Here is a 26,460-nt window from a genome sequence, read left to right as displayed (position 1 = left end):
GTATCTTTTTTTGCTTACAGCTGGACCAAACAGAGAGGAAGAAGGACTGAAGACCATTCGCCTACGTGATGGGTCAAAAATAGCCACGAACTCCTTGCAGCTCTTCCACCAAGAGGTGGAGTCTACTTCCTGCACCTGGAAGGGTGGCCTTAGGACCTGATTTCCAAAAGAAAGCAGAAGCGACAAGGTGGAATTCTGAGCGTGGGCCTTAAGGGACGTATCAGCGTCCACGCTCGCCCTTTGGACCACAGCTGTCACGTGAAGAAGCCCCAGTGAGCCTGCTGGAGTCGTGGGGCCCGGCCAACAGCCGGCACCAGCTGCCAGATATTGAGTGAGGCCAGCTCAGGCCAGCCAGCTCGAGTCAAGCTGCCAGGTGACTGCAGCTACATGACGGACCCCAGGGAGACCAGCAGAAGAACCACTCAGCGGAACCCAGCCCAAACCGCTGACCCGCAGAACCGTGAGCCAATCAGAGGTGACCGTCTCAAGCCGCTGGGTTTTGAAGTGGTTTGTTATGATACAGCCGGTATGTGGACAAGGGCCTCATCCTTTGGGTGCCCCCCTTCTTTCTTCCTTCTAGGAAGCGCTGCTGGAGGGCCTCCAGGGTGATGTGCCCGGCTCCTCACTCTACAGCCAAAGAAACCAAGGGCCAGAGATGCAAAAAGACCTCCTGAGGTCACCGTGCTTGTGAGAGGCAGAGCCAGGACAAGGATGCAAGGCCAGGGAGCTTCAGGTCAGGGTTGTGGCCACTATGGTTACATGTCCTCCAACCAACCAGCCCGCTGAGTGTCAAACGAGCATGTGCTCTCTGCCAGGCACCGGGCCAGAGGCTGCAGAAACTTCACAGCATCTCCCTCCCCGGGGTGTGGGAGATTTTACACATCATACAGATGAGAAAACAGTGTGTGGAGAGGCCTGGTTAACAGAGAGGGGAAGCGAAAGTGCAGAGCATTGAGCCTTCCACGGAAGATGCCAGCCCCCAGGCTCTGGAGCCTGACTCTAGTTCAGCCCTGAGCTGGCCACTCCCGGCTGTGGGAGCTCACTAGGGCTGCTGCTTCCTCTGCAAAATGGGATCCGAACAGTTCCTGCCCGGAACAGTCACGATGAGTTAGCTCCCTGAGAAACTCTCCCCTCCCTTTCCTTGCTAACTGACGCCAGTTCTGATGTGGCTGCAGTGTATCCTGCCTCAAGAGATTAATTATGTTTGGTCAAAGCCAATCATGGCTATTCTGCTCCCCTTTGCCATTCACCCCCTTTATCAGCCTCCCTCCCATTTAGGGATAGCCAGGAAGGCATCTGGAAAAAACATTTGTTCCCTGACAAAAAATCTGAGCCTAGGAGGAGAAAGCCTTTTGCCTGTGACCTCCTGCCTTTAAATGGGTGAGATGGCTGGAGCTGCAGCCACCATACAGTAACCACGAGGCGACAAACCTGAGGACAAAAAGCCAACACCTTGAAGATGAGGAAACAGAAAGGTGGAAAGAACCCGAAGACATCACTGAGCTGCCAAACCAGCCCTGGACCCCAAGCTCCAGATTTCTGATTGGGTAAACAATAGTAGCCTCATAGCTGAAGCTACCCTAGGCTGGGTTTGTTGTTACTTGAAGCTGAAAGCATTCCCAGCTGACCCAGTGCCTCAAAGGAGCGTTGGAAGAATTGTACAGGTGACTTCAATGGAGGGGCTTCTATTTATTAAGCACTCAGTATATAGCGCCTCCCTTCCCCCGTGCCCCTCTCCCTGCCTCAGAGCCCTGAGGGCAAACTGCACAGGGGCAGAATTCCTATCCTCAACTGTTCATGATGCTCCATGAGTGAGAAAGGTGACGTGGCGGGGCACCACGCACCCTGGACAAGGGCAGGCACCCCCTGAGCAGCTCCAGACTTCAGGCCTCAGCTCTGAGTGAAAGGATGAGCTCAAGGTGAGCAGTGAGGGAACATGAGGTGACAAGGCACTGGGGCCTCCTCTGTCCACCTCCAGGACCCTCGCCTTTGGGCTGGCCGGGTTATCACGAATGGAGCAGCTTCAGACTCATGCCCACCACAGGACCCTCCCTGGGCCGCCTCTCCTGAATGCCTTTCCGGATTAACCAGGCCACTAGCAAACCCCGCTGTGCCGCCGCATCCTCGCACAACCCCTCTCCTCTGTGGGAACAGGCATCGTCTGGTGCCTCACTGAGCAGACATCTGAGTCAGTCCACTCCTTCTGTTCCCTCTTTTTTCCCCGTTTCCATCAGCTCCCCCTGCACCAGCTTAGGAACTCGCAGAAAGCAAACCGATGGGTGGCAGGCTCACTCTGAGGTCTGATTTTCCTTGAAGAGCTAGGACTACTCCCCCTCCCCAATCTCCCAAAACAACAGTGGGGTAGTGGTCAGAGAACTGGGCTGCGAGGCAGGACACTTGGTGTCCTTCCTAATTCTGACATTGGTTTGCTGTGACCTTTGGCAAGTCACTTCCCCTCTCTGAGCTGGCTTTTCCATTCTAGTCAGGCAGGGGGTCTGAAGGGCCCCAGGACTCCTTCCTTCTAGAAGATACTCTCCCAGCATGCGTGCCCTGGGGTCTTTCCCAGATCCTAAGAGGCTTGCACAAGAGTTGGCTTCGCGGATGCATTCCTGCAGTCCTGGAGTTGGAACAGCCCGTGTGGGAGCCCCTCCCTGTCTACCTTCGGCTGGCGTGGGTTTGGAAAGACCAACTGATTTCAGGAACAGCTGGGAGAGAACTACGCAGCCACTGCACTCCCCTCCTCCTCGCCAAATAAATACATAAGAACCCAAAGCTAAATACACTATAAATGGTTTTGTTTTTACTATCCATTTTTGGCCCGGACAATCCAGAGTGTCTGCTTTTCCACTTTTGTTATTTTAGGACTATTTTCCAGTTGCTTGGGGAAATTTTCCAATCATGCCCATTGGGGCAGGAACAGAAGTGGCTGGTTCTTCCCGGAGGCCACGAGTGCAGGGGCTGCGGTGCCTGTGGAGGCCGGGGGTCCAGTGGCTGGAGCCCACTCTGGACGCACGTGGCCCACCTTTGCCATTGCTGATAAGGAAGTTGTAGCCCGGCGTGGAGCGGAGCTTCTCAGTCCTGGCTGCACAGCAGCATCACCTGGGGAGCTTTCAAAACCTGCTGATGCCTGAGCCCCACTCCACACCAAGGAAATCAGCATTTCTGGGGATAAGGCCAAGAAATCGTGTTTTTTTTAAAGCCTTCAAAGGCAGTCAGTTGGTGGGTTCGAATCGTGCTCCACCACTTGGTAGCCGTATTATTCGGGAAAGGCTCCTGACCATCAGAGTTGTTTCTTCACTTACAAAATAAAGAGCCTAGGGCCGGCCCGGTGGCACAGCAGTTAAGTTCGTGCACTCCGCTTCAGCGGCCAGGGGTTCGTAGGTTTGGATCCTGGGCATGGACCTAGCACCGCTCCTCAAGCCATGCTGAGGTGGCATCCCACGTGTAAAGTAGAGGAAGATGAGCATGGGTGTTAGCTCAAGGCCAATCTTCCTCAGCAAAAAGAGGAAGATTGGTGGCAGATGTTAGCTCAGGGCCAATCTTCCTCACAAAAAAAACCCCACCTTTTGGCCTAGAAGCAATGACACTTCAGTACCAACGAACACACACGGCACCCAGATCTTGGTTTCTAATATTATTCTCCAATAAAAGGAACAAGGGCTCCGTGGAGAAATGACTGATTCTAGGATGAGGGCAAGAAATATACAAGACCATCTGGAGCATCTTGTAGCGTAAGAAAGCAAGGAAGTGCTCCAAAAAACAAACAAACAAAGGAAACACACATACAGTGATGGGAGTGTGTCCAAGGGACACCAGAACCAGCTGAAAGAGCTCCCGATGGCCCAAGGTGGAATAATTGAAGAAATTAATTGTGCTAGCATTGGACCAGAAGCAAGGCAGAAAATAAATATCCATGAGTCTATAGCGATATAAACGAGTGATTGAATAAATAAGTAAATGGGGGAGAAGAGTGAGAACTCTTGTGCAGAAGAAGTGCCAATAATTTACACAGACACTCAAACAAGGAGGTGGAGCACAGCCCCCCACTCCCCAGGGCTGGGCTGTGCAGACTGACTTGCTTCCAAGGAGGACAGTGCGGAAGGGGGAGGAGGGAGTAACCTTGCGGGGGTGAACCCTGACAAGCGCACCCTCAGCCAGGTGATCAAGGTCAACGCCACAGCGCTAAGTCGTGTTGACAGCATGTACCTTTGACGTGGTGCGATGAGAATGGCACTTTACCCTCGGCCTTCCTCCCCCAAACCCACGACCCCAGTCTCACCACCCGAAAAAACCCCACTGAGGGGTATCCTACAAAATACCTGACCAGGACACCGCACAACCGGCAAGGTCGTTAAAAACAAAGAAAGTCTGCGAAACTGTCACTGCCAGGAGGAGGATAAAGAGGCATGACGACCACACGTGACGCGGTCCCCTGGATGGGGGACAGGAACAGGACATGAGGTGAAAGCTGAGGAAATCGGAACAAACCGCTGGCTTTAGTTGATATTAATGTATCAATATTGGTTCATTAACTGTGACAAGCGTACCACACTGGTGTTACATGTTAACAATAGGAGAACCTGGGTGAGGAGGACGTGGGAACGCCCTGTACTATCTTTGCAACGTTTCTGTAAATCTGTAACTTCTAAAATGAAATTTTTAAAAAACGCCGTTTGGGTGCAGAATGAATAAAGACGGCTTTTTCATTGCCCCGTTTCTGGATACACACAAATCAAAAATGGGTCAACATGTTTCCAACACCTTATCAGAGAAGCAGGCTGCAGCGAGTGGCGGAGCGGGTGGGACGTGGTCAAGGTCACACAGATACTTGGGACGAAAGGGCCGGATCCCCAGTCTCCTGACCACCCGCCCCGGACACGAGGAAGCATCCTCCTTATCAGGAGGCGTGGGTCCCGGTGATCTCTGAAGACCCTTTGAGCTCTCACAGCCTGGGGGTCACACGTAACATCTGTATCTTTAAAAACACTGAGGCCATCAGTGGTTGAATTTTGGACAGTTCTGTGGGATGATATTCTGCATCAAAGGGCCTTCCTAACATCCCTGAAGATCACCCCGTGCAGACTCTGCTCTTACTAGCTGTGTGACGGCAGGCAAGTAAATTAACTTCTCTGTGCCTTTGTTTCCTCATCTGGAAATGGGGACACTAATAACACCACCTACCTGGCAGAAATCACTGTGAGGATCAACAAGATGGTGCAAAGAGCAACTCTGGGCGAAAGTTGGCCAATCTTTTTTATCAGAGCATGAGCTTTGCTTCTGCTGGAAAATACAGAAGCTCCCGGGGCCGGGCAGAGCAGGGTGTAAGGGCGGAGGGCAGGGAAGACAGGAGAAGGCGCGTCTGCTCCAGTTCTGCTGTCCTCAGGGCTGACCGAGCCCCTGCGGCCTCCAAGGGCACGGCAAGTGGGCAGCAGTGGAAGGGCCTCACTGACGGCCTGCAGCGCAGTCTCCTCGGGTCTTAACAGCAGCCTGTGGTCTCACTCTCGGGATCCCATTCAAGGCTCTGGACACAGGCGTCCCTTCAGAACCTCCTGGAGCTGGCTCGTTTCTATACTCAGCCCCCCGACTGGAGAAGAGCAGCCTGGGCACCTCCCCTGCCCGGGGTGAAGGGCTCTCTGGGCCCCTTGCAGCGGCTGAGGCTCGGGTTAGGGCTTGAAGCCCGGCTTTAACGTGTGCTCACCTGGAAAGTGAACACAGCCACGCAGCCCTGCCTCTTGTTGCTGGCAGGCCCCAGGCCACCCGGCCCAGCTTCGTCAGCTCCCCAGACCAGCCGCGCCCTCCCGGCCAACCTTCATTCATTTGTTCCAATGAGCAATCAGAGCCAGATCTACTCCGGGCCCAGGCCTGAGCCCGAGGCTGGTGTCACAGGTAGATCAATGCTGGGTGGTCCTGTCCTCCAGCAACTCCAGTGGCTCCAATCCCTCCAGGCATGCTGCCCTCCATCCCAGTGTGCCCCAGCCCAGCTCATGCCCCGCTCTGGGGCTCGGCCTGTGCTGTTCTATCACCCCCCTACTCTCCAACAGACCCTCTCAGCTCCCTCATCCCAATCCTGCCCATCCATCCTGCATGACCCAGCTCAGCATCTGCCTCCTCCAGGAAGTCTGCCCAGATTACCCCACCGCTCGGCATCTCTTTGTCCACGGGCTGTTTCTGGTCAGAATCAGATAATCTCATACTCAGGGCAGAGAAGAGGTGCTGGAACATGAGTGCTCACACCCCACAGTCTATAACCAATGGCTATCAGGATGTGGTAGATAACACAGGCTCCCTCATCCCTCAGTGAGATGACTTGAGATGAGTGCCCCAGCAGGATCCAGCGCCACCTGCCCCCAGGGTGACATGCACGATCACCTGTCTTCCATGAGCACCTTTTGGTGCTCCCTGGGGTCACCTCCCAAATAAACCACTTGTACCTAAATCCTTGTCCCGGGGTCTGCTTCTGGGGAAGCCCGGACTAGGGAATTCCTCTGAGCCTCAGTTCCGTTATCTGTAAAATGGGGAGAATAGCAGAGTCCACCCCACAGGATTATCACGGGGTTAAACGAGATGACACGCAGTACTTGGTATTAAGGCCAGGACAGGGCCTGCTAGTGATAAGCATTCTCCACACTTATCTTAAACTTTGTGAAGAGAAGACTGAACCCTTTGATAAAGCGGTCACGACTTACGCCCGGCCCAGCTGGCCCTGGAGGTCCACTTGTCTTCTCCCAGGATGAGTCCTTCCTGTCTGGTCCACCCCCATCCACACACATGCCGGATGACCAAGAAAGGTCCAGGAAATGGCCATCTCTTAGCATCAAAACCTTGCACTTAAGCCTGCGTTTGAGCTGCATCCTCCTGGGAAGGGAGGCAAGCAGGTCCCCTCAGGATCCAATAGAGGAGCGGACAGTGGGCGGGGCTGCAGCCTGGGGAAGCTGACCGGAGCACCTGCCGGCCCAAGTCCCCGATTTTACTGTCTACAGTTTCATCATCTGCTCTGAAGCCCTCAGTCAGTTCAAAACTGAAAACCTTTCAGTGGGGAGGAACGAAACAACAGATCTTGTTTCCTTGAGGACTGCAGCCTCCCTGCCTGTCCTCTCCACTCCTCTCCCTGCCCATCCGCAGACACCCAGGCCAACCCTGGCACTGAGATGGGGCCGGGCTGGCCCACCGGGCACCTGTCTTGATGCCTGGAGGAGGCCTCGCCTGGTGTCAGAGGGATTCTGCTGGGCCTTCAGGCCTATGTGGTCCCCATGCCCCGGGACAGGGGCGTCTGTGGCAAGGGGTGGTTGGGACTTTGCTGGAAGCCCCATAAGGTCCAGTAATTCCAACTTTCAGGCACAAGTGCCGACTTGACGGACTTTCTCTGGTCCAAGGTGAGTGAGTCTGCTAACCCACTGAACCCCACGTGTTTACGAGCCTGGACCATTCCCCAGCCACGGCACAGCACCACACACCACACCGAAGGTAGGGACAGCAAAAGTGCCCACGGGCTGAGAGACACGGCTCCATCCGAGTCAAATAAGACCTGCACGTATGATAACGGCACAGGAGAACCAGGCTGCCTGGGTTTGAACCCCACCTCGGGCACTTGCTCGCTGTGTTACCTTGGGGAGGTCACTCAACCTCTCTGTCACTCAGTCACCTCTTCCGTAAAATGAGCACAACAGTAATACCCACCCCAGGGGGCTGCTGGGAGGCTAGACTGCTAATTCAGGTGAAGGACTCAGACGAGCGCCAGCTGTTATGGATGCGGCACTCTGCAGGAGAAGGATGAGAAGGATACACTGTGCACTTCTAGCAAAAATGACTTCCGGAAGCAGACCAGCGGGGGCCAGTGGCCAGGGGCAGGCCAGGTGGGGAGTCACTGCTTCCACGGGGCTTTCTCTTGGGCTGATGAAGCGTTTTGGAACCGCACGGAGTTGGCGGTTACACACCACTCCGAGCGGACTAAACTGTGCTCTTGCAAATGGCTCATTTGGTGTCCTGCGAATTTCACCTGAACAAAAAAAGCAAAAACTGAATAGACTTCTGGGAAGCAGGTTAGGCGAAAAAGAGTAGGTGGCAAAGACCTTTATAAGATACTTGACTTTTTACTTTATCACTTCTGTCCTGCTTGATTTTTTTTTTTTTACAGTGAACATCTTTGTGTACTGCTTCTACAGTTAAATTAAATGTTTTTTAAAAAGGAAGCAGCACGTAAGAGAAAACGCGTTGGGGGGTTGGTGGGTGGCCTTTGATGGCTGTGACTCAGACTTCATTATCTACCTGTTGATCTCCCCTGCAATGCCTACACGACAGGAGGAAAGTCCTATGAATGGTCCCATTTCAAAGGGAGAAAGGTGCTCAGAATATTGAAGCCACTTGCTCAACTCACAGAGCTTGACTCCCCCAAATCTTTTGACTCCATTACAGGGCTCCTTCATTTCTACGTAAAACGGTTTCTCAGCTCCCTCCTGATACCCTCTAGTCCCCGATGCCTGGCTGGGTTCTGGAACAGTCCATCTTGCCTCTCAGGCACCCAGAGGCCGGGACAGCCCCCCACCAGCCACACATTCTCGTGCTCTCCAGCGGGGACACCTGCTCTCCCAAACGGAAACCAGCCCTCCCCCCCCCGGCCCCCCCCCCCGCCCTGCCCCTCGCTCCTGAGTTCTGGAAAAAACACCTGGTTTGAAAATCGGATAAACCTAAGAAAAGAAAGGAAACAGGCCGCTGTCCAGAGAGCCCGTGGCTCCTGATGGCCGTGCCTGTCTGCCGGCCACCAAGGGCAGAGGCCCCGACTCACCCCGGCCACCTCCTGGTGCAGGATCCTGGCCGCCTCCGCCCGGCCCAGCCCCAGCTGCAGCCACACCGGGCACGTTTTGATGAGCTTCTCCAGGACGCTGATGCCTCGGCGAGGAAGGCAGTTCTTCGGGGCGGCTGGCGGACAAGGCGGCCCGCCGTCTTCCTCCTCCTCCTCCTCGCCCTCTCCTTTGCCGACATCTGGAAGAGGACTGAGAAGAGAACCAAATGAGCAGCCCATCCAACCCAGAGAGGGGGTATGACGAACGGGCATTCAACTCAACCGTCTTATTTATTTTGCATCTATGAAGCCAGTGGCCCTTTGGGGAATTAAAGAATGAACAAGCCGTGGTCTTCACTGTAAGGCGCTGATAATAAACTGGGTTGGACGCACACAGAAACAACCAGCTGTCGCACAAGACTGGAACAACTGTAACGGAAACACAGTGTAGCAGAAGCAGCTAATTCCAACCCAGCCTGGAGTCAGGGAGACGTGGCGGGCATTTGAGAGGAGAGCCCTGAAGAGGGTATTTTAAAAACTTTTAAAATGATGTGTAACATACACACAGCGAAATGCACAAGTCTTCCCTATACAGCTAGACAAATGTTTACATATGTCTACACACGTGTAACCCAGATCAAAGCAGAGATCTGTGCCATTCAGTACCGTGGCCACTAGCCATGTGGCGGCATCGAGCTCTTAAAAGTAAGTTGTCTGAATTGAGAGGTGCTGTCAGTGCAAAATACACACAGGATTTCCAAGACTCGGTGTCAACAAAAGGCTGTAGAATAGTTCATTCATAATATTTTACATTGATTATGTGTTGCAATGATATTTTGGATATATTGGGTTAAATAAAACATTATTAAAATTAATTTCATCTATCTCTTTTTTAATGCGACTAGAAAACTTAAAATTGCATATGTGGTTTGCATCATATTTCTATTAGCTGTGCTGATACAGATGTTTCCAGAAGGCTCCCTCGTGCCCCCTCCCAGTCGACACTCTCTGCCCCCCAGGACCAGGATGTGTTAACAGGTCAGGGTGGGGGAAGGACGAGATTCACGAGTCTAAGAAACAGCAAAACGAAAGTAGCGGTCCAGATTAAGAGGCCCGGACCCTCCCCAACAGGCTCACTCCACTCGACCCCCAAAATGCATTGGCAGGAACATTCTGATGCTAGAAAAGGACGAACAGCATCTCAGCACCTCAGTCCTGAGCCAGGTGAGCTCTGTGTTCTGCCTGAGGAGCTAAACCTCTCAGGGCGTCTGCAGGGGCGAAACCCCTCATCAGACAGAGAGGGAGATTTATAAAGCCAGGAAGATCGGCTGGTGCCTCCCTTTGCCCTGTGTCCTGTGGGGAGGGGTGGGGGGGTCCTAGGACAGCACGACCCAGAGTCCTGATGAGGGAGCAGCATTTCCAGCAGGGGAGGGCGGGGGCCGGGCGGTTCGCTGCTTCTCCCTTGTGGCGGGAGGCCGGGAAGTGCTGGATTAAACGGGCCCAGCAGCGCTGTGTTGTTTAAGCAGCCGGGTTTCGCAGAGACCGGACTGGGCAGACGTGTGGTGATGAGGGATGTTTCAACATCAGTGGGCTAAAATTCCCTCCTCTGATGCCCCCACTCCCGAACCCTCACGGGAGGGAACCCGCCCCCTTACAGATGCTGTGTGTGTCGGGGGGCATTTCTGGATGCCCCCTGGGTCCACACTCAAGAGCGAGCCAGGTCACCAGGACAACAGGGGCGTCCCAGGCAGTTGCAGAAATACTAGAGCTGAGGACGGAGTGGGGCAGCCCCACGGACGTCCGTGGGCTGTGGAACTGAGGCCACGGGGTCTCATTTGGAGCTCAAGGCCAGGCCGGCCTAGCTGAGGCTGGTGTAACTTCACCTCCTCCCAGGTCCGGAGTGTGGTCCCAGCATCTCCTCTGAGAAAGCAATTAAAACAGTGGAGGCCAGAATTACCCAGAAATAAAGCATTCTGGGGCCTGTCAGCTTCCTCCAATTTCCCTGGAAACACAAAAATATCTTCTGGCACCAAAAGGCTTTATAATCATCCTTAACCTCCTCCACTTGGCCTGGGGCCTCCCCCAGGGGCCAATTAGGGCTCTAATACCAGCTGGAGCGGGAGTGACGGGCTCCCCTTTCTTCTCTGCCACTAACTAGGCTTCAACTTTGGCAAGTCTGTTCCCTCTCAGGGTCTCAGTTGCTCCATGTGTACAATGGGGGGAGGGGGCCTGGAAGAAGTCTCCCTTGGCCAGCGGCCCTGGCTGGGAGCTGGGCTTTGGGACAAGGGTCCCCATTCTCTCCCGTAGAACCAACGCACGGGTCAGACAAAGGCTCCGGGAGAGATGAGGGGCTCTGCCTCGCGCTCACTCGCGCTGTGAATATTTTCTGAGGGTCTGCAAGAGCCAGATGCTGTTCTAGGCACTGGGTTAGAGCAGAGAACAAAACAGTAAAAACGGAAGAGAAGCCCCTCACCTCTAGGAGAGGAGACAGGTGAGAGATGAGGAGAACGAGTGACCGGGACTAAGCGAGATGGCGATGAGTGCCAGCAAGGAAAGCAAAGGACGCCCACCCCGTGGGGGACCACTTTTACAGCTGGTGGTCAGGGGAGCCCTCCCTGAAAAGGTGACTCAGTGAACACCTGGATGCAGCTGTCTGGGAAGAGATTCCAGACACACGGGACAGCAAAGGCCTGGAGTTGCCTGGCCGGGGAGAACCTGTGAGGGGGCGGCAATCCAGGCATATGAACACGTTCCCTGGGCTTCTGGTGAGCAACTGGCCACACCAGCCTGCAGGCTTCCTCGGCAAGAAGAAACGGGCCCATGAAGACCCGGGGGCCTGGGTGCCCTCCGGGCCCAGTGAAAGTCTTCGAGGATCCACTGAGCCACACCCGCTCCCCCACCTCCACCTCCCTGACAGTTGCACCTGTGTCCTGCTTTCAGGGTGACCAAGCAGAAAGCCCGCCCCAGGCTCCGAGCATGTCCCTCTCCTGCTCCAAAACCTTCAATGGCTCCCACTGCCTAAAGAATCCAGTCCAATCTCCTAATATTGAAGGTATTCCTTTTCTGAGCACCCCCTTGTGGAAGACTCCCCTACAAAGGGGTGCACTCCATCTCCCCAGCAACACCTGCGCTCCCTGCCCGGCGCTCCTGCTCAGGCTGCTCCATCCGCCCGCAGTTCCCTCAGATTCCCTATTACTCCCTCAACATTCTCTCCAACAGGCAGAAGTTTATCGGACCAGACAGAGAAAGCAAGACCCACCAAGGAAAAGATGGAACCACCAGGTGCATCAACCCTTAAACTTCAAACAGCTCGTGAAGAAAATGAATACTCAAATCCCAGGCTGGGAGAAAACATTTGCAAAGCACACGTCTAACAGGGAATAAGAAAATTAATTTTTAAAACAGGCGAAAGATCTGACGATATCTCAGAGAAGAAGAGACACAAAGGGCCAACAAGCAGGTGAAAAATCGCTTGACATCGTTAGTCATGAGGGAAATGCAAATTAAAACCACAATGAGACGCCACGACACAACCACCAGAAGGGCTAAAATTACAAACACTGACAACATCACGTGCTGGGAGCATGGGAATCAGCCAGGACTCACACGCATAGTGGATGAGAATGTGCACTGGTCCGACTGCTCTGGAAAAAGGCAGTTTTTTATAAACCTAAATGTACACCTGTCCTGGGGCCCAGCCGTTCCACTTGGTAAACACCCCAGAGAATGAAAGTGTGTGTCTGCAAGAAAGGCCTGCACAGGAACGCGCATAGCAGCTCTTTCCTCACACTAGTGCAAAACTGGTCCAGGCGGCCATCAATAGGAGAACGGACAGACAGACATCATGGAATGGCAGTCAGCAATCAAAAGGAATTACACCAGCCACATGGAGGAAACTCAGAAACACGCTGTGTGAAAGTAGCTGGATGCAAAAAATACATACTATGTGAATCCGTTAAATGAAGTTCAAATGGTACACTTAGAGATGCGTATTTACATTATATCATATGTAAATTTTACGCCAAAACAGTAAAAAAGAACCGTAAGTAAATACCGTACTCTAATTAATGATATGTATGCTAACATATTCAGGGGGCATCTGGAACTTTCTTTGAAATGCATAAAAAGAAATAAGACAGAGTCATGGATAGGCAGAGGGATAGATAGATATGTAATAAAGCACAAATAAACATAGCAAAATATAGCAGAAAAAAGCGCAAAAAAACACATTATGGGTAATGGTGGGTATATGAGTATTTACTACAAAATTCTTTCAACTCTTCTGTATGTTTACTATTTTTTATAGTTAACTGTTGGGGATAAATTTCTCTCCATCCTTTAAGGCCCAGTTAGAAGCCTGCCTGGGACTAGAAGCCTTAGGTTTGAATCCGGGCTGTGTGATCTCTGGTCAGTTACTTTACCTCTCTGGGCTTGAGTTTAATCACTTGTAAAAAAAAATAGTTGTCCTGCGGCCGGCCTGGTGGTGCAGCGGTTAGGTGCGAACATTCCACTTCAGCGGCCCGGGGTTCGCCGGTTTGGATCCCGGGTGTGCACATGGCACCGCTTGGCAAGCCATGCTGTGGTAGGCGTCCCACATATAAAGTAGAGGAAGATGGGCATGAATGTTAGCTCAGGGCCAGTCTTCCTCAGCAAAAAGAGGGGAATTGGCAGCAGATGTTAGCTCAGGGCTAATCTTCCTCAAAAAAAAATAATAATAATAGTCCTTACCTAATAGAGTTATTGTGAAAATTTGATGAGACATCTGTCAAGTGCACAGTACACATAATTCAGTAAATATTAACTACTGCTTTTCTATCTCTTCAGCCATGTGGCTGTCCCCAAGACAACCTCTGATCCCAGGGGTAATCCACAAGCTTGGGAACCACATGGCTCAACATGAACCGAGACATCAATTTTTGGCACAGAAACAAACCACTTGGAGGATTCTTTACACCTCAGGCCAGCTGACACTGTTGAAAAGACAAGTGAGACCTGGGGTTATCCCAGGAACCTTAGAGACCAGCGCTGCAGGGGCTAACCTCGGCTCCTCGGACTAAACCTCTTGAAGGCCAAAGGCTCTTAAGCTACTGCTCTCCAGGAACTGTCCACCTCGTTCCGTGTGCGCCCTTCTCCCTGGGGCGCCCGTGCAGAAGTGACAAGGGCTCGCTCAGGGCCCCTCCGTGGTGACCTGGCAGCCAGAGGATCCGGGGTGGGAGACGCATCTCTGAGTGTCAAAGGCCGCAGCAAGGTCGAGAGGCCAGAGGAGGAGCAGCTGAGGCTGGGGGAGGCCCGGGCCTCGCTCTGGGTCACAGGAGCAGGAGGAGCGGGGACCCGGGCACCTGCTCTGACCAGGCAGAGAAGGGTAATGGGGCCAGGCAGCCGCCTTCTAACTCCTGAATCCCTGCAGACTTTGGGCCTGGGGTCACGTGAGCTCTCTGGGTGCCCACTTGTGACTGCAAATGCCCGTGCTGACGATGGGGCTCGGGGATGGGCCGGCGGGCTCAAGCAGGATGGCAAAGGGGGAAATGCCCAGGCCGGTAACAGGTCTGCTCTGTTGTGACTGTTGCTAAGCAGCCTGGCCACATCGGCTCTACCTGCCAGGGACGGTCACTGAGCCCACATAGCATCAGATGTGTCATCTGCCAGCGGGGCCGGTGACCCCAACACCCACACCTTCCCTCCCAGCAGCCACACTTCAGCTGAGGCCCTGCAAAGGCAGCCACAGGGACCTTCGGTAATTAATGGTGCTGTTCGTGCGAAATAATGAGCCTCAGAAACTCGAGAGCAACTCCACCAGAGCGAGAAGTCATTCCGTGACTCGCTTTCCCTCTGCTCCTGGGAAAAGAGCAATTAGGTCTAACCACTGGTCCTGACAGCCTGCTGACACCCAGGCGGCCCCACCCGGACGCACGGGGTGGGACGGAGGAAACCCGGCCCTGGGCTGCAGGGACCAGCCTGCACTCCGCATCCGGGCACATTCCGGGAATTTTCTCACCAGCTCCCCGAGGGACGAAGTCACCCGGTACGGGTGACCGTGCTCGCTGGTCTGCTGCCTGTGTCCTGTCTCAGGCCTGCTAGACCCGGGAGAAGGGGAAAGCTCGCTCGGGGCGGAGAGGCCCAAGGGGGCCGCGGTGCGGGGTCGGAGTGGGCGTGGGGCAGCTTGGGGTGGGGCCCCCGCTGGAGGCTGCCTATCTCGAAGGGAGGCACAGAAGTTTCCAGTCCACAGGGGCGCTGGCTCTGGGCCACTCAGGAAGTTCCGATGGTGCCTCATTGTGAGGAGGACTGAGGCCCCTTGTGCAGACGTGGCCAGAACTCAGGGGGAGCGTGGGATGGAATGGGAGGACCGGGCAAAGGCCATCTCCATCCCACGCACAATCCCGGCCTCAGGCAGGCCGGCCTCCCAGCGTCACCGGGACCAGGGTGCCCTGTCAGGATGGAGCGGCCGGGTCCCCGCCCGCAGAGGGCTCTCAGGCCAGCGGGGACCAGGTGTGGCTCCAGGAGAGATGCTCTGGGATGGCCGGATCACCTGTACAAGGTGCGTGAGTACACAGACGACATGGGGCGGGGCGGGGAGGGCCTGGAGATGCCCGTCAGGGGAGCGACTTGCCTGTTTCGTGGATAAAGAGCCCACACCACACGGTTCCCCTGGGTGGGCCTCACACACACTGTGGAGGGGGGAGTGCATGGCGTCCCCCCAAAAAACGAGTCATGTCCTAATCCCCGCTGCCTGTGAACGCGACCTTGTTTGGAAAAAGGATCTTTGCAGATGTAATTCAGATGGCGACCATCCTAGACTTAGGGTGAGCCCTAACCCTAACGACAGGTGTCAGGAGACACGGAGAGACGCCAGGGGGCCGTGTGAAGGGGGACGGCGAGACTGGAGTTAGGACGTCCCAAGCCAAGGAACGCCAAAGACTGATGGCCACCGGCCGCTCCGAGCGAGGCACAGAACAGATGCTCCCTCAGGGCCTGCGAATGGAACCGACTCTGCCGACACCTTGATTTGGGACTTCTGGCCTCCAGAACCGTGAGAGAGCCAACCTCTGCTGTTTTAGCTGCACGGTTTGTGCTAACTTCTGCCGCAGCTCTAACAGATGAACACACCTACCATACACCTAACGGTCTCCTATGAAGATGAGGACACTGAGGCACAGAGAGGTTAAACAGCTCACCCGAAGTCACACAGCCAACGAGTGGCAGAGCCGGAGTTCAAACTCGGGCAATCTGGCTCCAGAGTCTGTGTTTATAACAGTTACACTATTCTAGCTGTTGGAGAAAACGCTAAGTTTCCCTCGTTGGTGTATTCTCGCAGTACCTGGCACCGAAACAGGGTTCAATAATGTTTCTTATCCCATTTGGAATATATCCAAACACACGTGGAAACAATTTCCAGAAGGCTATGTAAGACACCACTAAAGACATTTATTTCTGAGACGTACAGGCAGTTTGTTTCAAGTTTTTACACTAATTATGCATTACTTATATGATTAAAAAGCACCTTGAGTAAATATGTGAAAATATACCCGTTTGTCACATAAATGCATGCAGGGTGGACAGCCGTTGGCTTTGGGGTCTCCCAAGCCCGGTTCGTATCCCCGCTCTGCCCTGCCTTGCTGGGGGGGCGTGGAGGCCTCATCTAGCCACTCTGACCTCCAGTTTCTTCTTGTGACATGGGGAGTATCTATACCAGCTGACGGGGTTTCTCTTGGGAGAAGATGAGACGAGGCAGGCAGGCGCGCGACGCAGAGAGGGCAAAACCCCCTCCCATGTGGGGGTGGCGAGGTACAATGTCTGCAACGTCCTCTCACGAGGTCCAGAAAAAAATGAGAGAGAGACAGAACAGCAGATGTGATAAGATGTGAAGAACTGGCGAATCTGGGGTACGTACAGGAATTCATTGTACTATCTTCGTAACTTTTCCTGGAGTCTGAAATCATGTCAAAAGGAAAAGTTTTAAAATCAAACAAACCAAAAGCTAATGTTGAGTGCAAAAAGCAAGTGACAGAAGGAAGAAAAACGTTTATATAAAGTGTAACAAACGTACACAGCAGTTCTGTGTCTTGCTTGTGGACGCACACACACACCAGGTCAGGAGGATGGGTACCGCTGAGGGGTAGGAAGAAAATGGGCTCAGGGGGCCGTGTGGAGGAGACTCCAGCTGGTTCTGTTATGATCTATTTATTTGTAAAAGATTCGAAGCAAATATGGCAAATTGACAAGATTTAACAAAGATGAATTATGGGTACTCAGGGCATAGCTGTGTTTTTCTCTACACTTGAAATATTTAATTAAAAACAAAATGAGGGGGCCAGCCCGGTGGCCGAGTGGTTAAGTTCACACACTCTGATTTGGCAGCCTGAGGTTCCCCGGTTCGGATCCTGGGTGTGGACGTGGCACCACTCATCAGGCCATGCTGAGGCAGCGTCCCACATAGCACAACCAGACCTACAACCAGGATATACAACTATGTACTGGGGCTTTGGGGATAAAAAAAAAAAAAAAGAGGAAGATTGGTAACAGATGTTAGTTCAGGGCCAATCTTCCTCACCAAAAAAAAAAAAAAGCTTACCAAAACCCCCCCCCCCCCAAATGCACACACCTTTCCCCCAGGTCCCAGAGCACATCCCAGGCCAAGGAGATACAGAGTAGGGGGTCTCCACACACCTAGCCTGCCCCTTCTGCCAGGGCGATTTCCCCAGGATGACTCCCACACTTTTTCTTGGCGTTTTAACGTCATTTCTGGAGCCTGAGGGTGATCAAGGTAAGCAGGACGAGTCCAGCCCTGTGAGTCCACCCAGGCAGCCGAAGAATCAGGCCCCAGGGGGCTTTTTGGGAAATCTCCTGGCAGCTGCTACAAGGTCACCAGAGCAGAAGTCAGAGAAGGTCACTGGGGGCGTGTCCCTCCCCCGTGGCAGCCACAGGGCTTGAGCCAAGGAGCAGAAGCTGATGCCAGAGGGAAAGACACTCCTGCGGAGACCACGCTGGCCGGCACAGTGCCACCCAGAGGCAGGCGCTGGGGCTGGGAGAACACCTGCCCCTGAGGCCCAGATGCGACGAACACGGTGAGCCGCTCCCCGCTCGGAGCCTCAGTGTCCTCTCTGTAAGCAGGGACACGAGGCCACCTGCCTCCAAGGTCGTGTGAGGGTCAAACGAGACAGTGTAAGGAAAGCACTCAGCAGCGGCTGTCGCTTCACAAGTGGTACTACTGGATGAGACGGGGCGCTGGGGACAGCTCGGGAGGAAGCCAAGCCTCGTCAGACCCTGCGGAGCCCCAACGAATGCCCGTGGGGAGGACCCGGGAACCCTGGAGGCGGGCGAGCCACCCAAAGACCAGCTGGGGCATTTGGTTTGGATCAGGGGTGAGCTAGCGAAGCCCCTGTCTAAGGCCACAAAAAAGGGCCCGATGTGCCCGTTTCCAGGGTATAAATACTCCCATCATGGCCAGCATCAAGCCATCGACGGTTTAACAACCAGCTTCAAATTCCTGACTGTTTAACAGCAGGCCTTTGCCAGCCTCCAGCTGCGGCACCCCGCTGGAGTTTTAAGGCTGTCCTCTACCTCACACGTTCCCCTAGGCACTGGCGTCCTCTCTGTACCATCCTAATAAGGTAGTTGTATCTGTTTGAATACCTTGAATGACGGGGCGCTCACTACCTCACTGGGCAACTCATTCCGAGAAGCAATTCTCAGTTTCTACTGAGATGAAACCTGTTCCTCTTTAGTTCCTCTCGTTGCTTTTTCTACACTTTCTCTGCTTTAAGGGTCCCCATAGAGCCCCTGAACTATGTGAAGACGGCTGGCACATCGCCTGCCCGACACCCCCAGGGTCGTCTCTTCTCCAGGTTGAACAGCCCGGCTCTGCCCCACGGCTGCCCAGAGGTAACATGCATCAGCTCTTTCCCTGGGGGCTGACGCCGAGCTGGGTGTTTTACATCTAGCGTCTCCATGCATTTGCATGTGGAGCGGTTTGTTTTTTAAAAACATTTTAAAGGGTACAATTCACTGGTTTTCGGGTTAATCACAGAATTATGCAACTATCGCCATAATTGATTTTAGGGCTTGTTCACCACCCCAGCAAGGAATCCCGTACTCATTAGCAGTCATTCCCACTCCCTCCCCACACCCCAGCCGGCGGCAACCGCTAATCGACTTTCTGTCTTTGTAGATTTGCCTTCTGGGTATTTCCTAGATGGAATCTTACAACGTGTGGTCTTTCAGTTCGGTTCCTTTCACTCGGCGTAATGTTCTCAAGGTTCACCCATGTGGTCACGGCTCACAGACGTATCTCAGAACGTACTTCATTTCTTTTTATTGCCAAATAACACTCCACTGTCTGTGCACACCATGTTTCACTTACCCACTGGTGGATGGACTTTTGGGTTCTTCCCACTTTGGGGCCATTGTGAATAATCCTGCTCATATTCACAGACACGCGTTTGTGTGGACGCTGTTTTCAACTCTCCTGGGTAAATACCTAGGAACGGAACCGCTGCGTCATATGACAACTCTACGTTCAGCATTTTGAGGAACTGCCAGGCTGTCCTCCAATATGGCTGCACCGATTCCCGTTCCCACCGGCAGCGTTTGAGGCTCCCAATTCCTCCACGTCCTCGTCAACACTTGTTATTGCCTCTCTCTACTACTACAGCCGTCCTAGTGGGGATGAAGTGCGATCTCATGTGGTTTTGACTTGCATTTCTCTCATGTATAATTATGTTAAGCATCTTTCAATTATTGGCCATTTCTATATATTCTCAGGAAAAATGTTTATGCAGATCCTTTGCCTGTTTTAGAATTAGGTTGTCTTTCTGTTGTTGAGTTCTAAGTTCTTTACATATTCTAGACACAAGCCCCTTAGAAGATGTACAATTTGCAAAGATTTTCTCCCGTTCTGTGGCTTGTCTTTTCATTTTCTTGGTGCAAAGGTCAGGGTGTCCTTTGAAACCACAAGTTTTTAGTTTTGGTGGAGGCCAATTTATCTATTTTTTCTTTTGTTGCTAGTAGTTTCGGTGTCATATCTAAGAAACAATTACCTAATCCAAGGTCGCAAGATTTACCCCCATTTTCCTCTAAGAGTTTTATAGTTTTACCTCTTACACTTAGGTCTTTGTTCCGTTTTAAATTAATTTTTGTGTATGGTGTGAGGTAGGGGTCCAACCTTCTTTTGCACTTGGATATCCTGTTATCCTGGCACCATCTGTTGAAAAGACTATTCTTTCTCCATTGAATTTTCTTGGCAATCTTTTTGAAAATCAGTTGACTGTAAACCATGGAGTGGTTTTGAGGCCCCTCATCACACTGTTTTTATCCTGCTGAGCATCCTTCTGTCTTTGTACCTCTGAAATGCAGAGTCTCAAACAGGGAAATGATTTCCCAGGTGTGCCTTGAGCAGCTCAGACAGGAGCATGACCATCACCTACCTCAATCTAGATATCTACTCCTATTAATGTGACCCAAGACAGCATCAGCTTTTCTGCAGCTACATACACACTCTTGGGAAATTTTTTTGGAGTTTTGAGTTGGGATCACATTGCAGAAGTGAAGGGCGATAACAAGAGTTTATGAGATGAGTAGTGACATGACAAATGCTGTATTTACCAGGAGAATGGGTGTGTGATATAAAAGAAATGGCACTGAGCTCACACTCAGGAGACCATGGTCTGGTTCTGTTGTTCACTGTGACCTTGGTCAGCTCACTTCCCCTCTCTAGGTTCGCCAGCCTCTTCAGTAAAATGAGAAGGTTGGACTAGATCTGGGAGGGCAAGCAGGCTGGATTTCCAGGTGAACCCCAGTTGACTGACAGCAGCTGCCTGGACCGTCATGCTGAAGGCTCGGCAGAGAAAGAACGCTGGGATCTGCTGGTGATGTCTGCCGCGGGCTCTGCACGGAGAGCTGCAGCAGCTGGTTATGTATTTAGTGAGCATGGTCAGACCAAGGACCAAGGTCCCTTCCAGCACTGTGAATTCCACGATTCTGGACTCAGCTGACCCTTGGCTGGGTGCCACCTGCAGGCTCCTCTTCCAAGCCCGGCTGGCCCTGCCCCAGCAGACAGCCTGGGAGAACGCAGGCAGCCAGGCCAGCTTTTCCGTGGCTCCCTCTGCCACGTGCTTTTTCCTGGAAGTGTGGAAGCTGAGCCGCAGCTGCTGCCTGGTTCCACCTCTGGCCCAGCCTGTGGTGGACGCAGGACCAAAATCACAGCTCCAGGCCGACCGTGGAGGTCACGGGGAGATGGAAGAGAAGCAGCTGGCTTCAGAATTAGCATCTCTCACAGGGACAACGTGCGAATGCTCGGCAAACACCTCCAGCCCAGGGCCACAGGCTGAACAACTGCGCAGGGCCCTGGCGGGTCCCCCAGTCGCCTGGGGCTCCAAGGACAGTGTCTGGAGAATCCTGTTGTGAGCAAGTTCCCTGGGCTTCTCCTCACCCAGAAACCCCAGGCCTTCCAGGACAGGTGGGGCGCAGAGGGCAGCTCAGGCCCGACGCCCGGGGGGTGAGCCCCTGCCCACAGCCTCTCGGAGGGGAAGTCAGCTTGAGCAGGTCTTCCGGACCCCGGAAGTGCTGAGAACAGGTCAGGCTGTCTCAGTTTGCACGTCACCACCCACATCAAGGGGTCTAGCAGGTCAAAGGCCTTCGAACTTTCCACACCTGTGTGTGCTGCCGGCCTTCTGCGGCCCGCGTGTGTCAGGCACTGCCCAGCGCCTGGTCCTGCCTTCAGGCTGCCTGCTGGGTGCTCTGCTGTCCCCTAGGGGCTCCACCTGCCCAGGCTGAGGCGCACCGGGGCCCTGCTGGGACCCATGGGAGGCACCCGGCTTCAGCGGAGGCCCTTTCTGGTGGCTGCTCCCCCTGTGCTGGGCCTCCTCTAGCCCCCATTTCTCAGACGTTCGATTGCTGGCTCACAGCTCCCCCTGCCTGGCCTCTGGCCCTGGCCCCTCTGTGCTCTCGAGATCCCTGGACACCCACAGCCTCCCGGGAACCCGGGCTGAGTTCCTCCACCCTCCCTCTGTAACCTTCTCTGGCTCACAGGTCCCAACCCCTTTCCCTATCTCAGCCAGCCCCTGGAGCCCAGACTAACCTGACTCAGCCTGCCTCTCCTACGGACCACTCCTTGGCTAGGACCGTCCACTCCCATCGGGACCCAGCTCATAGATGACAGTACCAATCTGTCTCCAGTGCTGTGTGCAATCACACCTTGAGTGATGGGGATGGCTGTATGGACCAAGAGGTTTAAGCAGGGGCTTGGGAACCAGACAGCCTGGGTTAGAATCCCAGCTTCGTGGCCTTGGCGAGTGACTAAACGTCTCTTTGCCTCAATATCCTTACATTTAAAACAGGGAATAGAAGCATTACTACCTTATGGGATTTCTGTTCAGGAGAGTGCCCGCATATAGCAAACACTCCACGATTGCATTGTCATCCATTCATTCATCCACTAAGTATTTACTGGGCATCTACTGTGGACCAGACGCCATTCTAGACTTATCATAGCAACACTTACAGAAACAGTCATACACAGTGAAAGCTGATGACCTTTGCCTCCCCTCCCCACCCTAATCCTTAGAAACTTCCCTGAACACGGGGACGGTTACTGGAGAAGACAGGATCTGGGGCCCAATTTCCTGGCTGGGACTGAAGCTGGAGGCCGAAGGGACACAGGAATCCAGGTCACCAAGAGCAATGGGCAGCCCGTGCGCATCTGTGTGTCGAGATGAGCTGAGGCCGTCTCTGCAAGGAGGCAGTGGGGAAGGACCCAGGGTGCCTGGGGGAGGGTGGGGCTGGGAGGCTGGGGACAGGGGCGGGAGGGGGCCACTTCACTGGAGACGCTTTTGTACCTTTTGAATTTGAACCATGTGACTATATCAACTATCCAAAATATCAGTAAAACAACTTGAAAAAGAAGAGTTCTCGTCGAGGGGATTTCAGACGTGGGACTGAGCTGGGCTCTGGACAGGCAGATCCAGAGAACTCTGCCTTCTTGTTTTGGCTAAGACTGCATATTGTAGGTCATTTCCCTTTTAGAATCTATAGCAAAAAGATATTCTAAACAGGCGAATAAAGCTTAATGGACAAAGAGGTTCGCTCCAACGTCACTGACTTACAGTTGACCCAAACTGGAAACAAGCAAAAGGTGAACAATACCACTTGTCACAAGCCAGTTTCCTCTGCTCCCCTAACTCTAGGTCCCAACGTCGGTCACATCTACTGCTGTGTGCCCGGGCCCAGCACAGAATAGATGTTCAGTAAAATTTTTTTAATGGTTGAGTGGTTAAGGAAATATTAGTACTAAGAATTGGCAACATTCAACCACTTTTGACCTATAAAGAAAGCAATTTTAGATAGTCAATCTATACAAACATTGGAATAATATTTCTGTAAAGAGTTGCACATGTGCAAAAGGATGCACGGACAAAGATGCCCATTGGATTTCACTGGAGCATTGTCTGTAATGGGGAAAAGACTGGAAATAATCTAGGTGTCCATCATAAAGGAACCAAGTAAATAAATGGACACTATGCAACTATATTCTCTTTTTTTTTTTTAAGGAAGATTAGCACCGAGCTAACATCTGCTGCTAATCCTCCTCTTTGTGCTGAGGAAGACTGGCCCTCAGCTAACATCCGTGCCCATCTTCCTCCACTTTATATGTGGGACGCCTACCACAGCATGGCATGCCAAGCAGTGCCATGTCCGCACCTGGGATCCTAACTGGCGAACCCCGGGCCACCGAAGCAGAACGTGCGCACTTAACCACTGGGCCACCGGGCAGCCCCCTATGAGACTCTTAAAAAAAGAAAAAGAATGAGGAAGCTCTCTGTGTACTGACGTGGAAAGGTTTCCAGGATATGTGGCTAAGTGACAAAAGCAAAGTAGAGAAGGGTATGTATATGGTGCTCCCTTGTTGGGAAAAAATAATGATTACTTGCATTTGCATAAAGCAACTGGAAGAAGACACAAGAAACTAATAACTAATAACCTGGAGTGGGAACTGACATGAGGGACAAAGGAGGGAAGACTTTTTCACTGTACATCTTATTAAAAAATATATATTTATTTTGAATCCTGTGAATGTATTACCTACTGAAAAATAAATTAATAATGTTTCCAGAGGTTTCTGTGTGCCAGGCGTTGCTCTAACTGCTGTGCACATATTAACTCAGTAAATCCTTTAAAACAACCCTCTAAGGTAACTCTGGTTATTATTCCCATTTTACCGAGGGGGAAACTGAGACTCAAGTTAGCAACTCACTAAGGCTGTGGAGTGACTAAGTGGCAGAGTGGGACTGGAACCCTGGCAGTCTGTGAGTCTATGGTCCATGGTCCATGTTCTTAACCCCTCTGCCAAAGCCCTCCAGATGTCCGCTTACAGTGTGAGACAAAACGTTAGACAGCAGAGACATACAGTGTAAGAATAGAGAGACGGAAGGTAGATTTTGTCCGTGGAGCGGAAGACAATACCGTCAAGGTATGAATTCTACGCAAACTGATCTAAAGGATCAACACACTCCCAATTAGCATCCCACAGGTGTGCTGTGGAAAGCACATGGAGATGCAAAGGGCCAAGGATAGCCAAGACATACTTGAGGAAGGGGCAGGACCTGGTCTGCTGGATATCAAGTGATTACAGAGGCACAGTGAGTGATTAAGAGGGTGTGGGGTTGGCGCAGGGACAGCCACGCTGTCTGTGGACTAGAATCGTCCAGAAATAGACCCACACATCCACGGTCACCTGATGTTTGCAGGGTCACAGCAGAACACCAAGGAAAGGACAGTCTTTGCAACAAAATCTGCTGAGACAACTGTGTATCCACATGGGAAAAAAAGAAACTTGACCCCTCTTTCAGGCGTATACAAAAAAAAAATCAGTTCCAGGAAGACTCTGTCCTGACCCAAATGCGGAAAGCAAAACAAGGAAGCTTCTAGAAGAAAATAAAGAATCTATTCATAATCTGATGGAAGACAGACTTCGTAAACAGTACACCCCCCCCAACCTTAACTAAATTGGTAAATGGGACCGAATTAAAAGGGAGACTTTCCGTTCACTGAGGCACCACGAAAAGAGTGGAAGTCATGCAAAGATTCTCCCCAGCGTGAGGAAGGAGGGAAGCTGGAATCAAAACCACGAGAGCCCAGAGAACGGCCGCGAGGAGGAGACCACAGCGCCGGGGCTTGAGGATGCGGAACAGCCAGACCCGCCCGCTCTGCCGCTGGGAGCGCCCGCAGGGCCAACCGCGCTTGTTCACCCTGACATTAAACAATTGCTCTCTGCTTCTTTACACTGTTCTCTACATTCTGAGTTTTTACACGGAGCATTATTACTATGAAAATCAGAAAATAATAAGGTGAACATTTCAGGAGAAACAATGAAAATGGAAGAAGAGATGCCTAGGAGCCAGTCTTCCTAGAAGATGGATTTGCTGGCCTGGGTCTCTCCCTCACGGAAGATTCAGTGGGACGAGCAGGGATTTGAAAAGGTCCCCGCACCCCTGCTGGCTGCACCCTGACAAGCCAAGGGGAAGGGTGCCTTGTCCCTAGGAGACAAAGCTGTTCCAACCCTCCCCTTCCCTGTGGCCTCTTTACCTTCTCTGAGGCTCAGTTTCCCCATCTGGGAAAACACGGCATTTCGCATTCTCATACCCACCGGGCCAAGCAGCTGGCAGACCGGATGGAACTGCATCTGAGGAAGGTGGAGACCCAGACCTTTGTAAAGTCATGAAACAGGTCCAAATGAACCAAACTGAGCCCCCAAATTATTTTTCAGCTGGTAGGGTTTCCCCAGTTTACGGTCTAGCCCGTGCTGCACGATGACGGCAATGTTCCGTCTCTGCACCATGCACTGTGGCCACCATTGGCCACGTGTGACCACGGAGCACCTGCAATGTGGCCGGTGCACCTGTAACTCCATTTTAACTCATTTAATTTGTAAAATAGCTACATGTAGCTGGTGGCTACCATGTTGGACAACAACGCAGCTCTAGACTTTTCTATCTTTTAAATCTTTTCAGTGTGTGTGAATTCCTGTACCACGTGTGGGATTTGTTTTTAACGACAAAGAAAGAAGAAATGAGATAAAAAGGAAAACTACAGGCAGTTCAAGCATTATTACCATCAGCCGGCACCCTCTTGGGAAACTTCTTCAGGGAAGGCCATTCCGCTCCTGGTCATCTGTTCCAGTGTTTAGGGCCCCTCCTCTCCGGGGCCGCCCCACAGCCGGCTGCAGGTCAAGACCCCTCCTCAGGGCTGGCTCTTGCACACGGCCCCCCGCCCTGCCCTCCTGGGCTTGTCCCTGCACAGCTCCCAGAGTCCTTGCCCACCTTCCTTCTGCTGCCTTCTCCTCCCCGGGGAGGGACCCGGCCGGGAAAACAGGAGCAAGGAGGCTTGGGACTCAGAGAGCTCTGGGGAGGCACGACCTTTGTCCCTGCCGGCCCCTCTCGCTCCAGGAGCAGCCACAACTCGTGGTGGCCCATTTGCCCCACTGCGACCCTGGCCTCTGGCCCTCCCTGCTGCTTACTCAGCGGTTCTCCCGTCTTCTGGGGCTGAGGCGGGGAAGAGGGAAGGAGACCACAGCGCTCCCCTCCTCCACCTGCCGCTGGGGCTGAGGAGGGGGAGGCGGGCAAGCGTGGGGAGCAGCAGCCTCATGGCAGACAGGACTCCTCCCCAAAGGGGAGACAAGGGGCCTCCTTGCT

At 52.9% G+C, this 26,460-nt stretch overlaps 1 protein-coding gene across 3 annotated transcripts in view; it reads right to left on the bottom strand.

The window, feature by feature from the left end:
- The window catches only part of RIN3 (Ras and Rab interactor 3), a 123,505-nt gene that overhangs the window by 78,976 nt on the left and 18,069 nt on the right, over positions 1–26,460 (bottom strand). For all 3 annotated transcript variants that reach the window (XM_070593099.1, XM_070593101.1, XM_070593100.1), the window contains exon 2: positions 8,783–8,990. In XM_070593099.1, the coding sequence (XP_070449200.1) occupies positions 8,783–8,990 (208 nt within the window). The remainder of the gene's footprint in view (positions 1–8,782; positions 8,991–26,460) is intronic.

This window comes from Equus przewalskii, chromosome 25 (assembly GCF_037783145.1).
Source record: "Equus przewalskii isolate Varuska chromosome 25, EquPr2, whole genome shotgun sequence".
Lineage (NCBI taxonomy): Eukaryota > Metazoa > Chordata > Mammalia > Perissodactyla > Equidae > Equus > Equus przewalskii.
The sequence above is the reverse complement of the archived record's forward strand: the minus strand, read 5'-3'. Positions and strand labels throughout refer to the sequence as shown.